This window comes from Ylistrum balloti, unplaced genomic scaffold, assembly GCF_031769215.1.
Source record: "Ylistrum balloti isolate Yb309-2 unplaced genomic scaffold, AGI_CSIRO_Ybal_v1 Utg371144, whole genome shotgun sequence".
NCBI lineage: Eukaryota > Metazoa > Mollusca > Bivalvia > Pectinida > Pectinidae > Ylistrum > Ylistrum balloti.
The window spans coordinates 618,521-642,845 of record NW_026782627.1 but is presented as its reverse complement, the minus strand read 5'-3'; the positions used below and the strand labels follow the sequence as shown (position 1 = coordinate 642,845).

The following is a 24,325-nucleotide window of genomic DNA, read 5'->3' as shown; positions in this document are numbered from 1 at the left end:
TGTTAAGATGAAGGATTAAGGACATGAAGGACTCTCTATTGTTGTTAAGATGAAGGAAGATGAAGGGCTAAGGACTCTCACTATTGTTGTTAAGATGAAGGACTAAGGACTATCTCTATTGTTGTTAAGATGAAGGATTAAGAATTCTCTCTATTAATGTTGAAATGAAGGACTAAGGACTCCTTCTATTGTTGTTAAGATGAAGGATTAAGAATTCTCTCTATTAATGTTGAAATGAAGGACTAAGGACACTCTCTATTGTTGTTAAGATGAAGGATTAAGAATTCTCTCTATTAATGTTGAAATGAAGGACTAAGGACTATCTCTATTGTTGTTAAGATGAAGGACTAAGGACTCTCTCTATTGTTGTTAAGATGAAGGATTAAGAATTCTCTCTATTAATGTTGAAATGAAGGACTAAGGACACTCTCTATTGTTGTTAAGATGAAGGGCTAAGGACACTCTCTATTGTTGTTAAGATGAAGGATTAAGAATTCTCTCTATTAATGTTGAAATGAAGGACTAAGGACTATCTCTATTGTTGTTAAGATGAAGGGCTAAGGACACTCTCTATTGTTGTTAAGATGAAGGATTAAGAATTCTCTCTATTAATGTTGAAATGAAGGACTAAGGACTATCTCTATTGTTGTTAAGATGAAGGACTAAGGACACTCTCTATTGTTGTTAAGATGAAGGACTAAGGACTCCTTCTATTGTTGTTAAGATGAAGGATTAAGAATTCTCTCTATTAATGTTGAAATGAAGGACTAAGGACACTCTCTATTGTTGTTAAGATGAAGGATTAAGAATTCTCTCTATTAATGTTGAAATGAAGGACTAAGGACACTCTCTATTGTTGTTAAGATGAAGGATTAAGAATTCTCTCTATTAATGTTGAAATGAAGGATAAGGACTAAGGACATCTCTCTATTGTGTTGAAGATGAAGGGCTAAGGACTCTCTCTATTGTTGTTAAGATGAAGGATTAAGGAATTCTCTCTATTAATGTTGAAATGAAGGACTAACTCACTATTGTTGTTAAGATGAAGGATTAAGAATTCTATTGTTGTTAAGATGAAGGACTAAGGACTATCTCTATTGTTGTTAAGATGAAGGACTAAGGACTATCTCTATTGTTGTTAAGATGAAGGATTAAGAATTCTCTCTATTAATGTTGAAATGAAGGACTATTGTTGTTAAGATGAAGGGCTAAGGACTCTCACTATTGTTGTTAAGATGAAGGGCTAAGGACACTCTCTATTGTTGTTAAGATGAAGGATTAAGAATTCTCTCTATTAATGTTGAAATGAAGGACTAAGGACACTCTCTATTGTTGTTAAGATGAAGGATTAAGAATTCTCTCTATTAGTTGAAATGAAGGACAAGGACTCTCTCTATTGTTGTTAAGATGAAGGATTAAGGACTCTCTATCACTCTCTATTGTTGTTAAGATGAAGGGCTAAGGACTCTCACTATTGTTGTTAAGATGAAGGGCTAAGGACTCTCACTATTGTTGTTAAGATGAAGGACTAAGGACTCTCACTATTGTTGTTAAGATGAAGAACTAGGGACTCTCACTATTGTTGTTAAGATGAAGAACTAGGGACCTAAGGACTCTCACTATTGTTGTTAAGATGAAGAACTAGGGACTCTCCCTATTGTTGTAAAGATAAAGGGCTAAGGACACTCTCTATTGTTAAGATGAAGGGCCAAGGACTCTCAATATTGTTGTTAAGATGAAGAAGGTAACTGTATAGTTTGTCTCATCCTATCAGGGAATCAAACCTAGGTGGCTTAGGTTTTCATTTGTAATCTCTGCAGCACCTGACCATCAAATTATAATATTGCCAATTTTATAGGAGTTGAAGAAAACTCGGCAAACTCAGGATGCTTTGGTCCTTATCTCATACAATGCTCGATTACTCACCATATTGAGAGGGTAATTTTTATAAGTGTTAACATTTCTTCACTCATAGGTATCATTATGTTTTGATCAGGTAAAACAGACTAACAGGATTACATATTTATATCCACTGATGTGTGATGTTGAGATTAACCACCAATTCATACGGCGTTAGTGTAGATTAGATCTATTGCAATTAATGACCTTATAAGTATTAGTGGTATGGGTGTTTCCGTATGTGACCTGGGATTAGTGGCAAGGGTCATTCTCCAGCCAGCTCGTCATGTGGATGTGTCTGTAGGTGACCTGGGATTCTCAAGTTAGCGAGTGGTATTTCTGTGTCTGTAAGTGACCCGAGATCAGTGGCACAGGTCATTCTCTAGCCAACTGGTGATATGTCTGTAAGTGACCCGAGATCAGTGGCACAGGTCATTTTCCAGTCAGCTAGTGGTATGTCTGTTAGTGACCTGAAATTAGTGACAAGGGTCATTCTCCAGCCAGCTAGTGGTACGTCTGTAAGTGACCCGAGATCAGTGGCACAGGTCATTTTCCAGTCAGCTAGTGATATGTCTGTAAGTGACCCGAGATCAGTGGCACAGGTCATTTTCCAGTCAGCTAGTGATATGTCTGTAAGTGACCTGAAATCAGTGGCACAGGTCATTTTCCAGTTAGCTAGTGATATGTCTGTAAGTGACCTGAAATCAGTGGCACAGGTCATTTTCCAGTCAGCTAGTGATATGTCTGTTAGTGACCTGAAATTAGTGACAAGGGTCATTCTCCAGCCAGCTACTGGTATGTCTGTGTCTATAAGTGACTTCAAATTAGTGGCACAGGTCACTAAAATACATATACCTCAACTGCAGCCCTTTTACCTCAAGAACTTATGTCACAACATCCCTCTTAACAACAGTACATATATCGCGACATGATCCCTCTAAAAATACATATTATCTCAACAACAGCCCTCCAACCACATGTACTTAGCAACTGCCATCTTGCCTAAACAACAGTCAAACCTGCCTTCATGACCACCTGAATTAAATGACTTTCTGTCATATGTGACTTAAATTTTTCCTGCCAATGTAATTTATTATACAAATGACCTGAATTATGTGAACATCAGTCTTGACATGACTGGTTACCATCATTTCTGTGTCCTACATGCCTCCATAAATAGTAATTCTAGCAATGTCAGTGAAAATTCAAATAGGAAATGATATTTGTGTAATTGTTTTCACAATTGCAAGATATAAACATTGCTAGAATGAATCTGTTTACTGTCAACAAATTGTCGAATTTTCATTCTAAATAGAATTTTGACAGCTATATTATCAAAGCCCAACATGTAATATTGTGAATTTTGGTCTTAAAGTATTGTCAGTCTCTTTAATTAGCATTTAATTATGTCATTTCTGTGGGATATTTATGGAGTGATTATAATATATGGGTAGTGTAAACATTTTAATTGCTATGTCAATGATGAGAACACCATGCAAGGTGACAAACATGTTGACACCTAGCACTAGCACTTGAAGCACAGCTACCATTGCATCGAATAAAAGTGAAATGATTTATGCTGTGAAGTACTATTAGTATTATTATATTGAAAAAAAGTCATTTATATGTTTTGATTACAATTCTTTTTTCTGAGTTTTAAAATAAGAGAGGATATATTTGTGTCATCCGTTTACTGTGTCATATCTTCATGCTTTTTCAGCCATTGTTTGAAAACTAAGATTTTAGGCCTAGAAATTGATCTTATTCCTTACAACTTTCAGTATAACTAGTCATCTTCATTATATCGAAAACATTGAGTCACTGTAGGTACCATTCTGTTCCATATTGGTAAGACATTACCAGTACAGTCGGCCTAGTGTGTAACAACTGAACTCTAAAAGTGAAAGTTGGGTACCATCTGGAATTGTCATGAAAACAAATTTTCTAATACTGAATCAATGGAATATTCGAAGAGTTATTTGTATTGATTTCACATCCCAAATTAATTCCATTTTGCCTCATAAATGCTAAGACAATCATGTGACAGTCACATGTCCCATAAGTCATGCTTCCCAAACATTTTATTTAAAATAAGTTTATTACCGATACACTAGACCAATCTCAAATATACAATAGTAACAATACAGTATAGAAATCAATACTATAAATCAATTGTTGCATCAGTTCCAATTCCTTTACAATTTCAGCCTTGTTATTACCAGTATATAAAAGTTCTTGATCTTTCCAGTGCTTATCTATTCTATTTTAGAAAGAAATTTTTTTGGTACTGAGATAATATGTTCCTGTAGGTTGTTCCAAATTTTGATTACTCACAGACCAAAAAAGGTTTTTCTAATAAGTAGTTTACTGTTCTGTTGAAATAGTTTTTTGGATATCCTCTTATACCCTGTATTTTGACCATGTCTTGCCAAAGTTTATGAAAATCTGCTGACTAGCTATTGCAGATGTTGCTTGTTATTTTGAATACTTTTATCATGTCTCGTCTGATCCTCCTGAAGGCAGGTGTTGTTCAGTTGAGTCTTTTAAGTATTTTAGAGTAGGACATCTCCTAAAACCCAGATAACTGCTTAGTACTGTACTGTAGTATTGTACTTCATTGGAAAGTCATGTTCATTTAGAAAGTGCAAAGTTCTTCTTATTGGTGTAAACATAGAATTTGCCTTTTCAACACGCATTCTTAAATAAGTTCATCAGAAGATAAAGAACAATCTATTATAACTCATATGTCTTTTTCCTGGTCTACTTCTTGTGATTCTTCATTTTTTAAGTAATATTTTTGTTCATCATTATTCCTACCAATTCACATTCTTAACAAATGTGGTTTGTATCATTAGTCAGTTGTACTTTAGTTTGAACAATTTTTATTGTGCAGCTGTTTTCTGATTGTCCCATGTCTTTGTCACATATTTTCTGAAGTTTCCTCAATGATCGCCGTTGTTCTGACCAATGAACATGTGCCAGTATATTGGCATTCCAAGTGATAGGTAAATCAGGCTGGACTGTTTCCTGTTATGATTGTCCTGCCATTTATACTGCGCTGTGACAGCTGATTATCAGAGTTCAGATATACATGGCTAATCCAAAGGTGTTAATCCACACCCCATGACTTTCTTACTAGATTCAGCAAGTAAACATCATTTACAACTCTGGAAATGACAGACCTGACAGTTTAATCATGTTTATAAACTTAAGCAGTGATTAATTGAATGATGTAGTTGTTATGTCAGTTTTGTGATTTAGTAGGTGTATAGGGTAATGATTGGTGTCTTGTAATGACAGGCTGGGTAGGAGTAGTGTCAAATCCCAGATCATTATTGACAGACCATGATAGTGGATTTCTGTACATAGTAGTTGTACAGCTAAGATTTCTGTACCAATTACTTGTACAGGTAACTAAAATTTCTACATAAGTCACATGTACAAGTAACTTAAGATTTTGATATAGGTCACTTGTACAGGTAACTAAGATTTCCATATAGGTCACTTGTACAGGTAACTAAGATTTCTATATAGGTCATTTGTACAAGTAACTTAAGATTCTATATAGGTCACTTGTACAGGTAACTAAGATTTCTATATAGGTCATTTGTACAAGTAACTTAAGATTCTATATAGGTCACTTGTACAGGTAACTAAGATTTCTATATAGGTCATTTGTACTTGCACAGTAACTAATATTTCTATATAGATAACTATATAGATCATATATTACTTGTACAGGTAACTAATATTTCTTTATATATTACTGATAACTAATATTTCTATATAGGGTAACTAAGATTTCTGTATATATTACTTGTACAGGTAACTAAGATTTCTTTATATATTACTTGTACAGGTAACTAAGATTTCTATATAGGTACAGGTAACTAAGATTTCTTTATATATTACTTGTACAGGTAACTAAGATTTCTATATATATTACTTGTACAGGTAAGTCATATTACTTGTACAGGTAACTTTATATATTACTTGATTTTTATATAGATAACTTGTACAGGTAACTAAGATTTCTGTATATATTACTTGTACATCTAAGCTTTCTATATAGACAACATGTATAGGTAAGATTTCTCTCTAGATTACTGAACAAAATGCTATTTAAGATGTTATAATCAGCAAAATATAAACTAGTTTCCAAGGACGTGGACCAGATTTATAATTATAAATTGAACTGAAGTATTTTGTCTGAAGTCTTTTTATTGGTTTCAGGAATAATCTCAACTGATTTCTTATTTCATTGGTTATCAAAACTAAATAGCCCATAGCAGTTTGTTTGCAATAAATGAGGTTGTAAATTACAATTGTAAAAAAGGTCTTGTCATTATCATTGAATTTATAGAAAAATCAGATGTGAAGTCATTATCAGTAAATAAGAACATTCAAAAGTAAGAAGCCATATTTCACTCTGACTGTCGAGAATAATTGTATGTTTATAAGTATCAAACAATTAAGATTGTTTATGTAAGGTTTTGTCCTTGGTTTTAGCTAAGGCCCACCCTCCGGCATAGCTTAGCCTACAGAGCACAAATTGCTGTTAGTAGCATGCATGTTGTAGATATTAAGTATCAAAATCAAATCTCCAACATTCATATTTGAACAAGTCAAATATCAAATTCACAAACAATAAATTTGTAGAGGTAGTAAAGGACTTACAATGCCCTCATGCACAGTAATTGCTTGGGATTAAAAAATATTTATGTCCCACCAGTGCTACCAGTGGTCTTAATATCGGGTGAAATGGTCAGGATAATACTGGAACAACACAGAAAGGAAAGGAGTGCAATATTTTTCTTAACTATTTGAATCTTTTCAATAAGAGATTATACTAATTTTACCAGATGAAGAACAATTACAAGAATAGGTGTTGAACTGAAATCCTTTAATCCAAAACAAATTCAACAAAATTTAATCAGAGAGCAAAATAAAAGTTGAACTTTTTATTCAGGGATAGTTTGAAATAGGGATTTCTTTACTCAACAGGTGTGGGTTGTTTATGCTAAAGCTTCTTCAGAAGTGAAATTATTATTGTGTACATGGCTGTTGGCCTATTCTGTCCACTTGAAGTAGATTGTGTGGTCAGAGTTAACGAGCTAACGAGTTGTTCTATTTATTCTAACAAGGGAGCCAGGTAACCCTGGTTTAAACCCAGACATAAGACGGTCAGTACTGACTATATCATTAGTACCCAGGTATAAACCCAGACACAAGACGGTCAGTACTTACTATATCATTAGTACCCAGGTATTAACCCAGACACAAGACGGTCAGTACTGACTATATCATTAGTACCCAGGTATAAACCCAGACACAAGACGGTCAGTACTGACCAAATCATTAGTACCCGGGTATAAACCCAGACACAAGACGGTCAGTACTGACTCTATCATTAGTACCCAGGTATTAACGGATACGAATAAGGCTTGTTAACAGTCCTGAGGTACGGATAGGGGAGAAGCTTGTAAACACCTCTGAGGTTCGAACAGGGGTGAAGCTTGTTTACAGCCCTGAGGTTCAGCTGGGTTAAGCTTGTAAACACCCCTGAGGTTGGGACAGGAGTGAAGCTTGTAACACCCCTGATGTTCAGACAGGGATGAAGCTTGTAACACTTCTGAGGTTGGGACAGAGGTGAAGCTTGTTAACGCCCCTTGAGGTTCGGACAAGGGTGGAGCTTGTAAACACCTCAGAAGTTTGATGGGCAATAACCTCACAGATTAAATTATGCTTCCTTGAACAGATCTCAAAGGTTCCTGTAGATTTAACAAATAAATTAAATTATCTTATTGGACGGTGATGTATGCGTTTTGACCACCAGATATCCCAGTCAAAGTCCACTTGACAATGGCAGGAATGATGGTAGACAATGTCCTAACAATGGTCACACGTCTCTATTGTATGGCCCTTATCTCCCCTTATCAGTCCACATTGGGTACAATGATGGGCTGTATTGAGTCGCCAGATATACTGGTATATTGGGGTGGCCCTTTTCTTCCATCAGTGTATTGGCTTTGTAGATAGGTAGCCAGGTGCCTTTAAGAAGAGTATTAGAGTGTGCGTACGAGGTGTATACAAGGATCAAGGCATTCTAACCCCTATGTAGACTGATACACATATCAATACAGCTCTTGTGCACTACTAGAGTTCATGACAAGTCAACTGAATACCTCGGTCTGGAAATAGTGCTGTTCTGCAATTCTCTCATGTTTACAATTGAAGAATAATATAAAAGTAGTCATAATCATGCGAAATACTGGAAAATGTGGATTCAGTTTGATTAGAAATATTTCATAAAAGATGGTTTTGATTATTTCAACTTGGAAACATTAGAAGTGTTATAGAAAACATAAAGTCTCCATCAACATGAGGAGTTTTGTTTGTGTGTAAGGATGGCTTTGTATGGACTAAGTATGATTTAATGTATTATGGCTATGTGGTCACATTGGACAGATTGGATTCGCCCCAATCCTCAAGACTTTTGTCCTCCTTCTGAGGAATTCAGTTCTCCTCCACTGGAATTTGTTACTACACCTTGGGATTTTAATTCTCTTCCTCAGCATCTTCGTCGTCTTTCTTGGGAATCTCAGATAGTTTGTCCCCATTCCCCGGAGTTTCAGAGGTTATGTCCCGATTCCCAGGAATCTAGCCAACATACCTGTAGTCATATGATGGGACAGCACTGTAACAACACTGAAGACTTAGACAGCAATGTTATAAGTAGTGAAGTGACGACAAGTGACAGTTTATATTCACCCTTTGATGATGAAAATGGTGAAATTCTTTATCTTCAAATGTTGTACTTTCTAGATTGTAACACGAGAAAAGCAGGGTATGATGATGTTGATGCTCGCCGAGAGACAATGGTCGTGTCACAGCCCGAAAATACACCCAGGGTGAGTACTGTTTATTTCATACTGTGTTCTGTTGTTCAATATAACTGTATGTTTCTGACAGTGATCAGTGTAGTTAATGGCAGTGTCTACAGCATTCCCAGTACTCTAACCTTAACTTCACAATAGTAAAATTCACTTTGATTGGATTCTTCTTATACCAATTAATGATTGTTTTGTTTTTCATACCTTTATTAAAGATATTTAAAATCCTTGAACATTTTTCTCCTCCTTGAACATTTTTTCTTGTCATTCAATTTCTTCTGCTTAAATTGCAGCTTTAAACCTTGCTAAAATGTTTATGGAAGTATTGTGTATTGAAAGTGAATATAACGGTGTATTCTCTAGAAAGTGGTTATTGTAGCATTGAGATCAGTAACATGTTGTATATTTAATCTGTGGATTTCTAGTTACTTACAAAAAGAATGCTAACAAGCTCACCAACCAGGATCTAGCAGAAAAACGTGAAATAATAGAAATTCCAACTTTTAAGATTTTTTAGAAAACAAATTGTGACTCAAATGACAGCGCAGAGTCTCTTGGTTTCAGACAATGGCAAAATGGTTACATGCCCTCATGTTGTAATTTGATTAAGTTCCCCTTGAATTAATGCCTACATTAAGCATGTCCATTTGTTAGGATGATAAAATTGGTAGAAATATTTATACATGTAGTGTCAGTTGGCACTCGTTGTTTCCTGATGAGTCCTAGAAAGACGAAGCAGCTGTACAATACAGTTTGATTCATTGCTTGGCTCTGCTGTATCTAACTATAAATTTGTATTAAAATGTACTTTTCACTTGTGTAACTTATGTACAATCAGAGAAACATTTAAAATCCTTTTAATATTGGAAAAGTGTTTTTCAAATACAAAAAAAAAAAAAAAAAAATTTAGTAGTGATTATCACTAAGTGGAAAATTTTTCAGCTGTTCATTTTAATTAGTATATTAACTTTGCAGAGTAATTTAAAGAATTTGACTCAGAGGGTTTACAATTAGCCATGTTAGGATGTGAAATTGATTTTTTACTGCTAATTAAACTCGGAAGGGCAACCATATATGATGTCTCCGAGTCATTTGTAGATTCTTCATTAATATAAGTACCGTATATAGTTTGTGCTTTCCTCACCTATTTGTATTTATTTAACACTGATAGAAACTACACTGACCAGGTATTTTTGTAAATGTCTAATTTGAAGATAAAGCTTTACCTAAATGTTTTTGTTTTGGCTACAGCTTCTTCTGGTGAGGTTTGCAATCACCAATTGTTTCATATCATATCCTTTTCTTGGTTATATTATTGTTTATTTACTGTTTATTAGAAGACGTTTCTGAGTGAAATTCTTATCAATGATTTTCTCTGTCAGTGTACATAAATGTTTCTATATTTTCCTTTGATAAATCTATGAAGTCTACATACACTTGAATAAAATTTCCTGACAATGTACTGTTTTATCTTACGTATCATGTCATCAAATTCTGTCAAATTTTTTTTGTCTGTTGTTAAGATGCTGAGAGAGGATATTATATCCTGATATGTAAGACATATACCCAGTTGTTGTAATTTCAATCAGGGCTGGAATTTTACTTACTCTGGTAATGTTCATGTTATTTGGTAATTATGATAAAATTAAAACGGAGGTCTAACGTATTCTTATTTGATGATTTAGACATATCATTCAGCTGTACAAATCTAGACTAAATTGACTTATTTTAGACATTTATGTATTCTAATAAAATCATGAAATTTTCCTTTCCTCAAATATTTTATGCAACTTTTTATATAATACTATACTGAAATTGACATCTTTAGTTTTCATCATCAATAACAAATGATTTTGATTTTAGAGGTAACCACAGGATAAGTCACAAATTAAAAAAACCTGTTAAAACACAGGGTAATGTCATCTTTGTAACAAAATTCTCCTCCCTGTTAGAAAACAAATATATAGTCTGCGGAATACATTTTTAATAGTTAGGACTTTTCCTAGTGTGGTATTGCTCTTGATCTCCAAAATAACTGTCCATTTCACCATATTTTTTTCTTTGTGATTTTGATTATTTTGTAGATTGTATTTGCATTTGATTATTTTATGAATAAGTGTCAGTTTTAAAACCAATTACATCAATTCCTGTGCAACAAGGTAAATGTATATTATAAGAGTTCCAGTCTACTCATCGATATTGAATTTTATAAAGGATCGCGCTTTCTTGAAAACAGGACTATTTGAAGCATAAGAAAACATGTTGTTTAGCGAAGGTCCTTGCCACACTGTTTAATACCTGAACTCGGAGCAGTTTTGTCATGTGTCATCCTTTATGTAAATCACAGTGTCACCTTGGTCATTACAGAAGTGCATGTTATATATAGACTCTTCGACTAAAAAATTTTCAACTAGATAATGAAAAAAGAAATGCTGGTGTTTAAAGACATTTGTTGAAAGAATTTGTGATATCATAGAGGTATTACCTCAGAAAATTACATGTTTTAAATATGTATTTAAATCTGAATAAACTTTCTTATTTCTCATCTTAACGTAAATATGTAATAATTTTTGTGTTTCTTAGGCCATAGAAGACAAATATATAATCAACATTGTATATCATTGTCAGCAGTGTCACATTCAAATCAAACTAATGAATTAACATGTCAGGGCATGCAGTATGATAGTTTAAACCCGTTAAATGTCCCAAAAATCAAAATTGAGTAAATTAAGTTTTAAATGACACTTTTATTTGCCACAAATATTTGGAAATGTGTGTTTTAAGAGATAGGGATCACTGGCCTTTTGATTATGTTGAGATGATCTTCAGGTCGACCATTACCAAACCATTTCTCCGTCACCTGGTTTGTCGGCAAATCAGCACGAATGTTTTATCACACATATTTCAAATAATTAATGGAAAAATTTATTTATTTTCTATGTTTTCTCATAACAACATGAAAATGTGCTGAACCTATCTAAAGAGCAATATTGTGTTAATATTTTGGATATTTTTATCATGGCAATATCAGGAGAGTGGTGTAGAGCATTTATTAAGTGTCCTCATCAAGGGTAGTGTTATACACTGCTATAATGTAGCCTAATGATCTATCACAGATGGAAATCTGTGTACAATGAAAACAGAGCCACTTTAAATCAATATAACCTAGGAAGTTACACCCCGATGTAAAACTTTGACTGTGTTTTCACTGTTAGGTCGTTGGTGGTAAGGTGGACAATATTCCGCTCACTGCAGGGATTCTTTTAATCCTTCAATGAGATAACTCCAGAGCTACAACATCCAGGACAAGGCATTACCGGCTTATTGGTGGGAGTCTAGTGCTTGTTACCGAGATAATGTAATACCAAAAAACAGAAGATTTAATCCCCCTGATAAAGCAGGTCCAGAGGACCTTAGGGACTGATTGATAGCCCCTGCTGGCCCAGACTTTCAGGATCAGAGATAATCTCATCTGCATTCTTAGAAGATCGATAGAAGTCCAGGTCAAGCTAATTAGAAAACAAATGATGGCTGATATGGTAATACAGGTATGACAGGTAGGGTAATAGAGTTTTGAAAGGAAGGGTAATACAGGTATTACAGATATGGAAATATGGATATGGCAGTTAAAAGAATACAGGTATGAGAGGTAGGGTAATTTGGGTATGAAAAGTAGGGTAATATAGGTATGATATGATAATACAGGTAAAACAGATAGGGTTATACAGGTATGACAAAATGGGTAATTTATGTAAGATAGGAAAGGTGATACAGGTATGGTACAGTAATGACAGGTAGGATAATAAAGGCATGACAGAAAGGATAATACAGATATGATAGGGTAATTCAAGTACGACAGATGGGGATATACAGGGTACAGTTATGACAGGTAGGATAATATAGGTAATAGAAAGGGTAATGCAGGTATGATAGGTAGGGTAATACAGATGTGACAGGTAGGGTAATACAGGTATGTTAGGTAGGGTAATACAGATATGATAGGTAGGGTAATACAGGGATGTTAGGTAGAGTAATACAGATATGATAGGTAGGGTAATACAGGTATGACAGGTAGGGTAATACAGGTATGATAGGTAGGGTAATACAGATATGACAAGTAGGGTAATACAGGTATGATAGGTAGGGTAATACAGATATGACAGGTAGGGTAATACAGGTATGTTAGGTAGGGTAATACAGATATGACAGGTAGGGTAATACAGGGATGTTAGGTAGAGTAATACAGATATGATAGGTAGGGTAATACAGGTATGACAGGTAGGGTAATACAGGTATGATAGGTAGGGTAATAGATATATGACAGGTAGGGTAATACAGGTATGTTAGGTAGGGTAATACAGATATGATAGGTAGGGTAATACAGGGATGTTAGGTAGAGTAATACAGATATGATAGGTAGGGTAATACAGGTATGACAGGTAGGGTAATACAGGTATGATAGGTAGGGTAATAGATATATGACAGGTAGGGTAATACAAGTATGTAAGGTAGGGCAATACAGATATGATAGGTAGGGTAATACAGGTATGATAGGTAGAGTAATACAGATATGATAGGTAGGGTAATACAGGTATGTTAGGTAGAGTAATACAGGTATGACAGAAAGAGTAATACATATAAAATCGGTAGTGTAATACGGATAAAAGAGATAGGGTAATACCGGTATGATAGGTAGAGAAATACAGATATAATAGGTGCAGGTCTTCCATTACTCTGATTAGTACAAAGTTGTTTTTGTCAGCTATGAAAATGTTTATTTAAGGTTACATTTTAGCCTGATAAGACATTGACAGAATAACAGAGAATGTGGAAGGTCTAGGATTGATTGGATGACTGTGTGTTGATCTTAACTTGGAAAGATACTTAACACTAATCCTGGTGTGTTTTGTCGCTGACAGATCACATTCATTATCTACCCTTAATGTTGTCACAGTTACAGAAGGAATGACAGTAGAGACGGAATGAAGAGTTAATACCAATATTGATATATTCAGAATTTAATGGTTGAATCTTAGTGACTGTCAAAGTGTGAGGATCAGATTTGACAATTTTAAAATGTTTTTGTAATACCCTGAAGCCATCTCTCCAGTTTCGTATATTTAGACTTAAATGATAAGTGTAAATAACATGTAAATGTTTGACATCATTTGGTATGAAAGGGACCAGGGGTGCTTTATGGTCCATGTGCCAAGATTTCCCTGTTTCCATGTGCGTCTAAGCTGTGAGAAGACAGTGACAGAGGAACTAAAAATAGTTCTGATAATGTTATGAACCAGCCAATTACAAAAGAGGCAACATTTATCAAAATACAAAAAAGCTGATGTTTTATGGTGATTATTTCACTCCATTATAAGTGACTGCAGTATGACAAAAACTGCTAAGTAAGTGCTATTGGTTGTGTGGATGCCTGATAAGAAAACTTTTGTGTTGAACATTAATGTATGCTGTCATATACTCATTCATCAACGCTTCACTATTGATGTATTTATATAGCAAAATGTTTGGAGAACAATTGGACCAGCAAGTAGGTTTTTTTTCTTATGGAAATATTGCTTTATCAATAAATATATTGATGTAGTTTGTGAGTTCTATAGTGTAATAGAAACGAGCAGTGTAGAGTGAGCTGTTGTAGACAGCGATGGATAAGGCACTATGGTTGACAGCCAGAGATCTCTACCAATACATATACAGGATTGGCAGTAGAAACTGTGCCAACAGCTTTCTGTTGTTGAGCTCAAACAGTTGATGCTTGATTAAACATTTGGTTGTGAACAGTATAAATAAACTGTGTAAATCATGTATCACCTCTAAACAAAACTGTGTATAAATTGTATCACAACAGTGTGTCTCATGCCTGAATCAGTAGGTTTATAAGGGACCACAGAATTATTATCATAAGTGTTAGATTTCAGTGTCAAACTAAAGATTTGCCTGCTTGATAATTGAGTTTAAGGTGATAAAGAACAGCTTAGTCCAAGCGTTAACATGTGAAAAGCCTATCTGATGAAGACACGCGCCACCAACACATCAACTGTTCTATCATGATAAAACACAATATCAGTCCCCTTCCTTGTTTGACACATTTATGACTTGAACTGGAAATAATAAAAAAGAAATATTTTTGTTCTTATGTGTTTGATCTGGTGAGAAAAAACAAGAGATCTTTATCACAGAATCATTCAGACTGATTTGCTGACTTCATTTTAGACAATAGTGAATATATATATATAGACATTTTACTGTCTGTGATCAGGTAATACGCAGTGCTACCCCTGGATCATTCACCAGTATACAAAAACAATACTGTCCAACACCTTCAGATTACAATGGGTCAGGCAGGGCAATATTAAGGATATGTTTGACCAAGTTTTTAAGGCAGAGAGACCCAGTGTACATGTTATATCTGTAATCTTTGAAATATTTCTAACTTGCTACTGCAAATTTATGAATATGAAAGAAAGATTTTTCTCCTTAAGAAAAACATGCTTCAAAATCAAATCTTTGAAAGGAAAATAATAAGTATGATTAGGTGTAATCATATGTAAGGGAGGTAATAAGTCTTTTAGGTGTTTAATGGTGCATTAGAAAGTTAAAAATATTGACTACATATTTAATGGTATGTTAGGGAGGTAATAAGTCTTTTAGGTGTTTAATGGTGCATTAGAAAGTTAAAAATATTGACTACATATTTAATGGTATGTTAGGGAGGTAATAAGTCTTTTTGGTGTTTAATGGTGCATTAGAAAGTTAAAAATATTGACTAGATATCTAATGGTATGTTAGGGAGATAATAAGTCTTTCTAGATATCTAATGGTATGTTAGGGAGGTAATAAGTCTTTCTCGGTGTTAAATGATGTGTTAGGGAGGTAATAAGTCTTTCTAGATATCTAATGGTATGTTAGGGAGGTAATAAGTCTTTCTCGGTGTTAAATGATGTGTTAGGGAGGTAATAAGTCTTTCTAGATATCTAATGGTATGTTAGGGAGGTAATAAGTCTTTCTCTGTGTTAAATGATGTGTTAGGGAGGTAATAAGTCTTTCTAGGCATTTAACAGTATGTTAGGGAGGTAATGAGTGTTTCTATGTGTTGAATGGTGTGTTTGGGAGGTAACAAGGTTGTCTAGGTGTTTAATGGTATCGTTGGGAGGAAATAAGTCTTTCTTTGTTTTTAATAGTGTGTTAAGGAGGTAATTATTCTTTCTATGTTGAATGGTGTGTTTGGGAGATAATAAGATTGTCTAGGTGTTTAATGGTATTGTAGGGAGGCAGCAAGTCTTTCTAGGTGTTTAAAGTTGTGTTTGGGAGGTAATAAGATTGTCTAGGTGTTTAATGGTATTGTAGGGAGGCAGCAAGTCTTTCTAGGTGTTTAATGTTGTGTTTGGGAGGTAATAAGATTGTCTAGGTGTTTAATGGTATTGTAGGGAGGCAGCAAGTCATTCTAGGTGTTTAATGTTGTGTTTGGGAGGTAATAAGATTGTCTAGGTGTTTAATGGTATTGTAGGAAGGCAGCAAGTCTTTCTAGGTGTTTAATGTTGTGTTTGGGAGGTAGTAAGATTGTCTAGGTGTTTAATGGTATTGTAGGAAGGCAGCAAGTCTTTCTAGGTGTTTAATGTTGTGTTTGGGAGGTAATAAGATTGTCTAGGTGTTTAATGGTATTGTAGGGAGGCAGCAAGTCTTTCTAGGTGTTTAATGTTGTGTTTGGGAGGTAATAAGATTGTCTAGGTGTTTAATGGTATTGTAGGAAGGCAGCAAGTCTTTCTAGGTGTTTAATGTTGTGTTTGGGAGGTAATAAGATTGTCTAGGTGTTTAATGGTATTGTAGGAAGGCAACAAGTCTTTCTAGGTGTTTAATGTTGTGTTTGGGAGGTAATAAGATTGTCTAGGTGTTTAATGGTATTGTAGGAAGGCAGCAAGTCTTTCTAGGTGTTAAATGGCGTGTTAGGGTGGTAATAAGACGTATTGAATGTTTAATTATGTGTTATTGAGGTAATGAAGTTGCCTAGGTGTGTATTGGATTTTAAGGGAGGTAATGATATTTACAGCATATTTACTTGTGTGTTAGTAGGGCTAATGGTGTTTAATAGCTACAAGTTCACAAGTACGTGTCATATAACTGTAATCTTCAATGTGATCACACAGCTTTATTCTGTAACTATTTATATCTTTTCTTGTCATATACTTCATTTACAATGGTTGTTTTAAGTACAGTAAGATTGGATGCATATTATTTTTAGATTTACTAACATGTGAGTAATTTACATACAATTTCCATATACAGAGTAACTATACAGCCCTCAGCTTTTGCATCTTTATATTTCATACATTTATGTTCAATCATAACAATTCCAACCTCACATTGGGTTGGTTGGTATCTTTATGTACTATACCACATCAAACCATTATCAGTGGTAATTTCTTAGCATTTACTGTCCTCAAAGTATCCTTGCTGTTGTGATGATGTTAACCGCCATAAAAAAAGACAAAAAACTTCTCAATTCACAAACCTCTAAATTGTCTCCTTTTATTTTCTCTCATTGACAGAAAATACCAGTCATATTCGATGATGAAAATGAAGATGAAGATGAGGATGATGATGATGATTTCTTCCCTTCATTCCACAAAAAGAAAATATGGGATGAGGTAAACACTGTTTGTTTTTTATTGAATGTCAGCAAGATAAAATGATGTTTTTTTTTCACCCTTCTTACAGATTGGTGTGTGATATGCTAAATCAACTATGTTATAACAGTGTAAAAAAAGAACCAGGTTAATGAAATGTGATAGCCCTGTTATTAGAGCACCAGACCTCGCAGCCTCACTGAAGATCCCTACTTTGGGCAGTTTGTGTTCTTAAGGGAATTCAGCTCACTGATATCATATGCTATTTGTAGTTGTACTTTTAGGCTTTACACTATAACCAAATTGCTCAGGATTGTACATTGAAAGCTTTCAGCTTGTTAAATGTGGTGACCACCAGCAATTTATAGATTCTGCCTCAAAATGAAACTAACTTCACAATCAGTGCAGCAAAGAAAGACATATCTTATTTGCAGAGCTAAGATTTACAGGTTATAACATTGTAGGATATGGTTTGTTACAGAGTCCCAGATTTACTCGTCGTAACAGTGTAGATGACCTGGATGATGACCTTGACAAAGAACCAGAGGTCAGATACTACCCTCCTAGTGAGGTGGACTCTGTTGAAAGTAATGGCAGGTCAGTCTCATACACAAACCCTTATGGTTAGACTTGGAGTTTTGAAGCTTTGACAGACCAGATTACTTAACATGTGTGAAACCCAAACTTACTGAATCTGTGCTAAAGCCTGATTGAAATACTCCAGAATCAGAGTACTATAAAATTATTGAATCTGGACTATCATTTAAATTTGAATTACTAAAAGTTAATTAAACTCTTGAGAAAAAGTGATTGATAAACATGAACTAGACCTTGTTCTATGTCTGAGTTGTTACTGGATTTTTTTTTCAGCTTCTTCACGGTATTTGGGGGAGACAAAGAGAAAAACTCTTCACAGCTTTCTGGTCCAGAAAAAGGACTTGATGCAGGTTTGTATTGTGTGTGGCTGTCTGCCACATAGACAAGTTGACAATATGTCTATAACTGATCTGTTATATCCATTGATGCATTCTCTTCAGATTCTAAATGGATTATTATTACTATGCTAAAAAACACTTCAGTCCGGAATTTATGAATTGTTCACGTTTGCTGATATAGAGAAAAGTTTTTGAGAAAATTTGTCTTCCATAATAGAGCTTTTGAAATTGCTATACATAGTACTATGTATGTTGTACCAATGGATTTTGTTTCAGACTCTGAGAGTACGGATCCCGTGTCTATGGAGGATACTGAGGAGGATGATGATTCCATGAGTATACCCTCCAACCCAACCACGCCATCAGAGGAGTTTAACCTGAGGACTCCAGACAGGGTAGGTTGTCACAGTTAACAACTGTCTGTAATGTTAAGCTACATCAGTTGTTAAAACTTCAGAAATTGTTTTGTGTGATTCAGACACTGAAAATTGACATTTAATATGTACAGAGGCATGTATTCTTGTTCAAGATTTTACTCTCCCCTTTTTTTGTTTGGTTTTTTTTTTTTTTTTTTTTGTGAATACCTTTCATTGATAAATCTTATGGATACCCACTGGTTCTGTTAGTGCTATACTAATAGTTTTGTTGGTATGATAAAACTAGGAAAAAACATTTGGTTAATTTAGTAATGCATTGGAAAAAGTAATATTGTATATGATAATCATGAAATGAAGTCAAAAGGATGATTTCTTTTGTTTTTCTATTTTGTATTTGTATTGTTGAGTGTTATTCCACTTTTTCAAAGAGATGGAGATGAGAATGTATTGAAAATTACGATATGCTGAAGTAGGTGAGAATCTTAAATTAAATGATATAATGAAAGATGGCCTTTTTCTGGCGATTTAGTTTTGGCAATGATTTCCATTTTTTATGTCAGAGTAGTTCTACATAATGTTAATATAGGATTGTATCATTCTATCACAATATTGTTACACAATAATTAATACAACAGTAATAACGAGTTGTTCACTCCCTTTCACAGTTATCCACCATCATTGAGGTAGGCCTATAAAATGCTAGACGTGAGCTCGAGTGTTGACCAGATACTGGAATGATTAACATAAATGTGGTGCAGGTCATGTGTTTTAATTCTTTAATTCTTGCAGAAATATTTGCCGAATAATTACAACAAACTCTGCAAATGAAAATAACTTTTCAAAATAGAATTCTGGTTCCTTTATGTATTTAAGTTAAACCTAGTGGCATGTGACAATGTTGAAACGTGAAGGAGTTCTTGTCTCGATATTCCTGACCACTATCTGTCTAGATAAGCCTTTGTTAGCTAACAGATGACTTCTCAAGATCTAAGAATATTAAACACATGACCTGTACCTGAGGGTTGTTACCTGACAGGTTTTACCTGAGGTTGTTACGTGACAGGTTTTACCTGAGGGTTGTTATTCAACATATTTTACCTGTGGTTGTTGCCCACCAGGTTCTACCTGATGGTTGTTACTCAACAGATTTTACCTGAGGGTTGTTACCCACCAGGTTTTACCTGAAATTGTTACCTACCATGTTTAACCAGAGGTTGCTACCCAGCAGGTTTTACCAGAAGATTGTTATCCACCATGTTTTACTTGAAGGTTGTTACTCAACAGATTTTACCTGAGAGTGTTACCCACCAGGTTTTACTTGAGATTGTTACCCATCAGGTGTTACTGCAGGGTTATTACTCCAGAGGATTTACCTGAGGGTTCTTACCTGACTGGTTTTACCTGAGGGTTCTGACCAGACTGGTTTTACCTGAGGGCTGTTACCTGACTGGTTTTCCCTGAGGGTTCTAACCTGACAAGTTTTACTGTAGGGTTATAGCTCAAAAGGCATTACCTGAGGGTTGTTAACTGACTGGTTTTACCTGATGGTTCTGACCTGACTGGTTTTACTGTAGGGTTATAACTCAAAAGGCATTACCTGATGGTTCTTACCTGACTGGTTCTTACCTGACCTGAGGTTTTACTTACCTGACTGGTTACCTGATGGTTCTGACCTGACTGGTTTTACCTGAGGGTTCTAACCTGACAAGTTTTACTGTAGGGTTATAACTCAAAAGGCATTACCTGATGGTTCTTACCTGACTAGTTTTACCTGATGGTTCTTACCTGACTAGTTTTACCTGATGGTTCTGACCTGACTGGTTTTACCTGAGGGTTCTAACCTGACAAGTTTTACTGTAGGGTTATAACTCAAAAGGCATTACCTGATGGTTCTTACCTGACTGGGTTCTTACCTGACTGGTTTTACCTGATGGTTCTTACCTGACTGGTTTTACCTGATGGTTCTTACCTGACTGGTTTTACCTGATGGTTCTTACCTGACTGGTTCTACCTGAGGGTTCTTACCTGACTGGTTCTACCTGAGGGTTCTTACCTGACTGGTTCTACCTGAGGGTTCTTACCTGACTGGTTTTACCTGATGGTTCTTACCTGACTGGTTTTCCCTGAGAGTTCTTACCTGACAGGTTTTTCTGGAGGGTTGTTAAAGGTTTGCTATCTAACTGTTTTTATCTAAAGGTTATGATTTGAAATTAACTGTGTGGTGTGATGGGATGACTTTTATTGACAGTCGACTGATTTTCCTTCATTAGAACCTCTTTGGTGTTTATAGCTGGTATTGACCATGGAGCTCATTTTCATTCTTACTTGCTTGTATTGTTTATTAAAATACTGGTAATTTCTGTTTATAAATATTGGTAATGGAGACAAGGCTTATTTATCTTGTATCACTCTGCTGTATTGATTTTATCGTACAAAGATATATCAGGGATAAAGACCTATAAACAGCTTATATCTTGTGTTTAAAAACAATTACAGATGTCTTTGTTGCAGTGCAGGGTCATGGATTGCTCAGTACTCTGGGGTCAGCTGTACTTCATCTGCTATATAACTTTCTGTTAAATCAAAGATATTAAAGCAATGAATGCCATCCAAGCTGTAAAGCTCCTGTATTGATCAGTTACACTTTAAAGATAACTTTTTTCTTAGACCTAATCCAATACGTCTTTGTCACTTTGCATGGTAGTTTTTATACTATTTTATCCTATTAAAGATGAGTACTGCACCAAGGCAAAAAAAATTCCTGTTTCTGCTTTTCTAGTAGCTAGATTACTGTGCCTGCTGCAGTCTTGTTTTTGCAGTTTGTCTGAAATACTGAGTCCTCAGAAACTATTTTATCTTAATATTTGAGAGTGGAAGCACAACAGTTTACTTTGTTAGGCCTTGATGGATAACATTTTATCTCTGTAGAATTATTATAATATCTGTCGTTCTGTCTGTCCTTTCCTGTCCGGTGCATAACATTACCCATAGTTAAGCAAGAATCATGAAACTTGGTGTGCAGTGTACCGAATCCAGGGCCCCTTGACCCCACAATTGCAGAGTAATTGCCATTTGCTGAAAACATCTTGTCCAGAGCATAACTTTTCTTGCATGTAAGATAGGATATTGAGACTTGACTTGTTAAAACTGTTTAAATGTGTTTTGTTAATAAGATATGAGAGTTGTTCATTTATTATTTATTCAACAGGTTTTATGTCTGCTTTTTCGTCCCTTCGGCCTTTCAACAGACGAGAGTTGTTCAAACTTTGTATAGTTAAGAGCTAGCTGTGCTATTTAAAACTTTTGATAGGAGCTAGAATTTGTAATGACACTTTAAATGTTAAGAAGTATGAAAGTCTAACCATTTTTTACCTCTAATATGTAATAATATTTCTTTGATTAAGGAAAGATTCAGCAGAAATGAACTTATCCTAATGTTTTATTGAAATACCTTATTGATGTTATAGGAAAAGTTCCTGAAGGACCGCTTTGAGAATTTGAACTTTACCCCAGCAGTGTCAATAGACAAATTCCAGGAGAGGCTTGATGAGATTGAATCAAACATGGCAGATGACACACAGCCTCAGATGGCGGGTAACTCGCGCATCAGTATCTCCACTCGCTTTTTGTCCCGAGCTCAGCAGGCAAACATCAAGTACGTACCCTATACAGACAAGGTTTTTTATCTCTAGTTGTATACACAGAAATCTTAGGACGGTTACACTGTTGAGATAAATGTCAAGTGTGTTCTATGTATACACAAATTCAGACTTGTCAGACAAAAAATTGGCAACAATGCAATATTTATTAACCATTAACTAAATAGAACAAAACTCATCCGAAATATTGTGTCATGCCTTTAAGCATTAATTACACCTGCACAAAATCTGTTCATGCCCTTATTCACCTTCCTTTAAATATCGTATGGTTCACAGTTGTGCCACATCAAAGCAAAAGATGCAGAGAATATTAGCATAAAATTGATTTCTTAAGCAATTTGAACAAGGCTTTACTTAGCATAGCTTTGGAAAGGGATGTATATGTGGAAAAGTGTGTATGTGCTTTCATGGTTTACTGAACATACCTACAAAGCATGATTTGGAAGACTAACATATTCACCCAAAATAGAATGGAAGGAAAACATATTAATGCTAGCATCCAACTTTCTTTTTCAAAATATGGGTGAACTATAGCAAACTGTGAGTAGTATGTAAGTATTGTTACAGTGGTCATAAACTGATCAAAAACATTTCTTTTATTTAGAAACATGGTGGTGTACAACAGTATACAGAGACAGGACAACTGGTTTGATGTAAGTATACAATCAAGTGTGAGTTGTAACTAACAGGCTTGTGTGTATCAAATACTCAGTGTAGTAATGCCCCTACAATAGGGGATGGGACATAAGTGCTCTTAATAGGGCCAATACAGAAGGAGTTTGGACACTGGCTACAACAGACGGCTGCTGTAGTAGGGGATTGGAGCTATTTCCCTATAGGAGAACTGCCTTAGTAAGAGATGGGACCAACATCTTATTAGTAGGACCACTACAGAAGGAGTTGGGACATCAGCCCCTACAGTAAGGCCACTTCAGTAGGGGATGGTACATGGATCCCTACAGTAGGGGATGATACAGTAGGAGTATTTCATACACACAGGTTAATAAAGTTTGAGTGTAACATGTTTAAAAATCACATCAACTAATGTGTTATTTCTTTCTCATTTCACAAGTTTCTTGTTTGCATGAACCAAATAAAATTTCCAATTCACTGTATAATCTAAAGTCAGGGAGCATTCAAAATAAATAGCTGAATTATGCCATGTTTTGATGGATATAGAATTTCCTATCATATCAGTGAATCAACATTGCACTGTAAGTCTTATTTCCTCTGCATTGGTTACAGTTGGTTAAAATGAAGGGCCTGCTGAGTCTCCGACTCTACCACTGTTTGAGGCGGGTCAAGGTAACAATAGTCTTCCACTACTGCCTCAGGTGTTGATTGGGCTGTATATATTGTTTGTAGGAACTTCTCCCCATCTAGCTGAGGTGTTTGAGTGGAATGAACATGTTATCTGTAGGACCGCTTCCCCCTCTGGCTGAGGTGTTGAGTGGGCTGTTCATGTTATCTGTAGGACCCCTCCCCCTTTGGCTGATGTGTAGTGTGGGCTGTACATGTTGTCTGTAGGACCCCTCCCCCTCTGGCTGAGATGTTAAGTGGGCTGTTCATGTTGTCTGTAGGACCCCTCCCCCTTTGGCTGATGTGTAGTGTAGGCTGTACATGTTGTCTGTAAGACCCCTCCCCCTTTGGCTGATGTGAAGTGTGGGCTGTACATGTTGTCTGTAGGACCGATCCCCTCTGGCTAAGGTGTTGAGTGGGCTGTACATGTTGTCTGTAGGACCTTCTCCCAAACTGGCTGAGGTGTTGATTGGGCTGTACGTTTTGTCTGTAGGACCCTTCCCCCTCTGGCTGAGGTGTTGACTGGGCTGAACATGTTGTCTGCAGGACCCCTCCCCCTTTGGCTGAGATGTTGATTGGGCTGTACATGTTGTCTGCAGGACCCCTCCCCCACTGGCTGAGATG

General features: G+C 35.5%; 1 protein-coding gene across 5 annotated transcripts in view; it reads left to right on the top strand.

Moving 5' to 3' along the window:
- LOC132561067 (mitogen-activated protein kinase-binding protein 1-like) overlaps positions 1-24,325 on the top strand; it is an 86,971-nt gene that overhangs the window by 46,343 nt on the left and 16,303 nt on the right. For 4 of the 5 annotated variants that reach the window (XM_060225791.1, XM_060225790.1, XM_060225789.1 and 1 more), the window contains exons 21-28: positions 8,725-8,810; positions 17,354-17,452; positions 17,913-18,028; positions 18,302-18,378; positions 18,643-18,761; positions 19,409-19,426; positions 22,211-22,398; positions 23,007-23,055. In XM_060225791.1, the coding sequence (XP_060081774.1) occupies positions 8,725-8,810; positions 17,354-17,452; positions 17,913-18,028; positions 18,302-18,378; positions 18,643-18,761; positions 19,409-19,426; positions 22,211-22,398; positions 23,007-23,055 (752 nt within the window). The remainder of the gene's footprint in view (positions 1-8,724; positions 8,811-17,353; positions 17,453-17,912; positions 18,029-18,301; positions 18,379-18,642; positions 18,762-19,408; positions 19,427-22,210; positions 22,399-23,006; positions 23,056-24,325) is intronic. The other variant, XM_060225788.1, reaches the window with a different exon arrangement.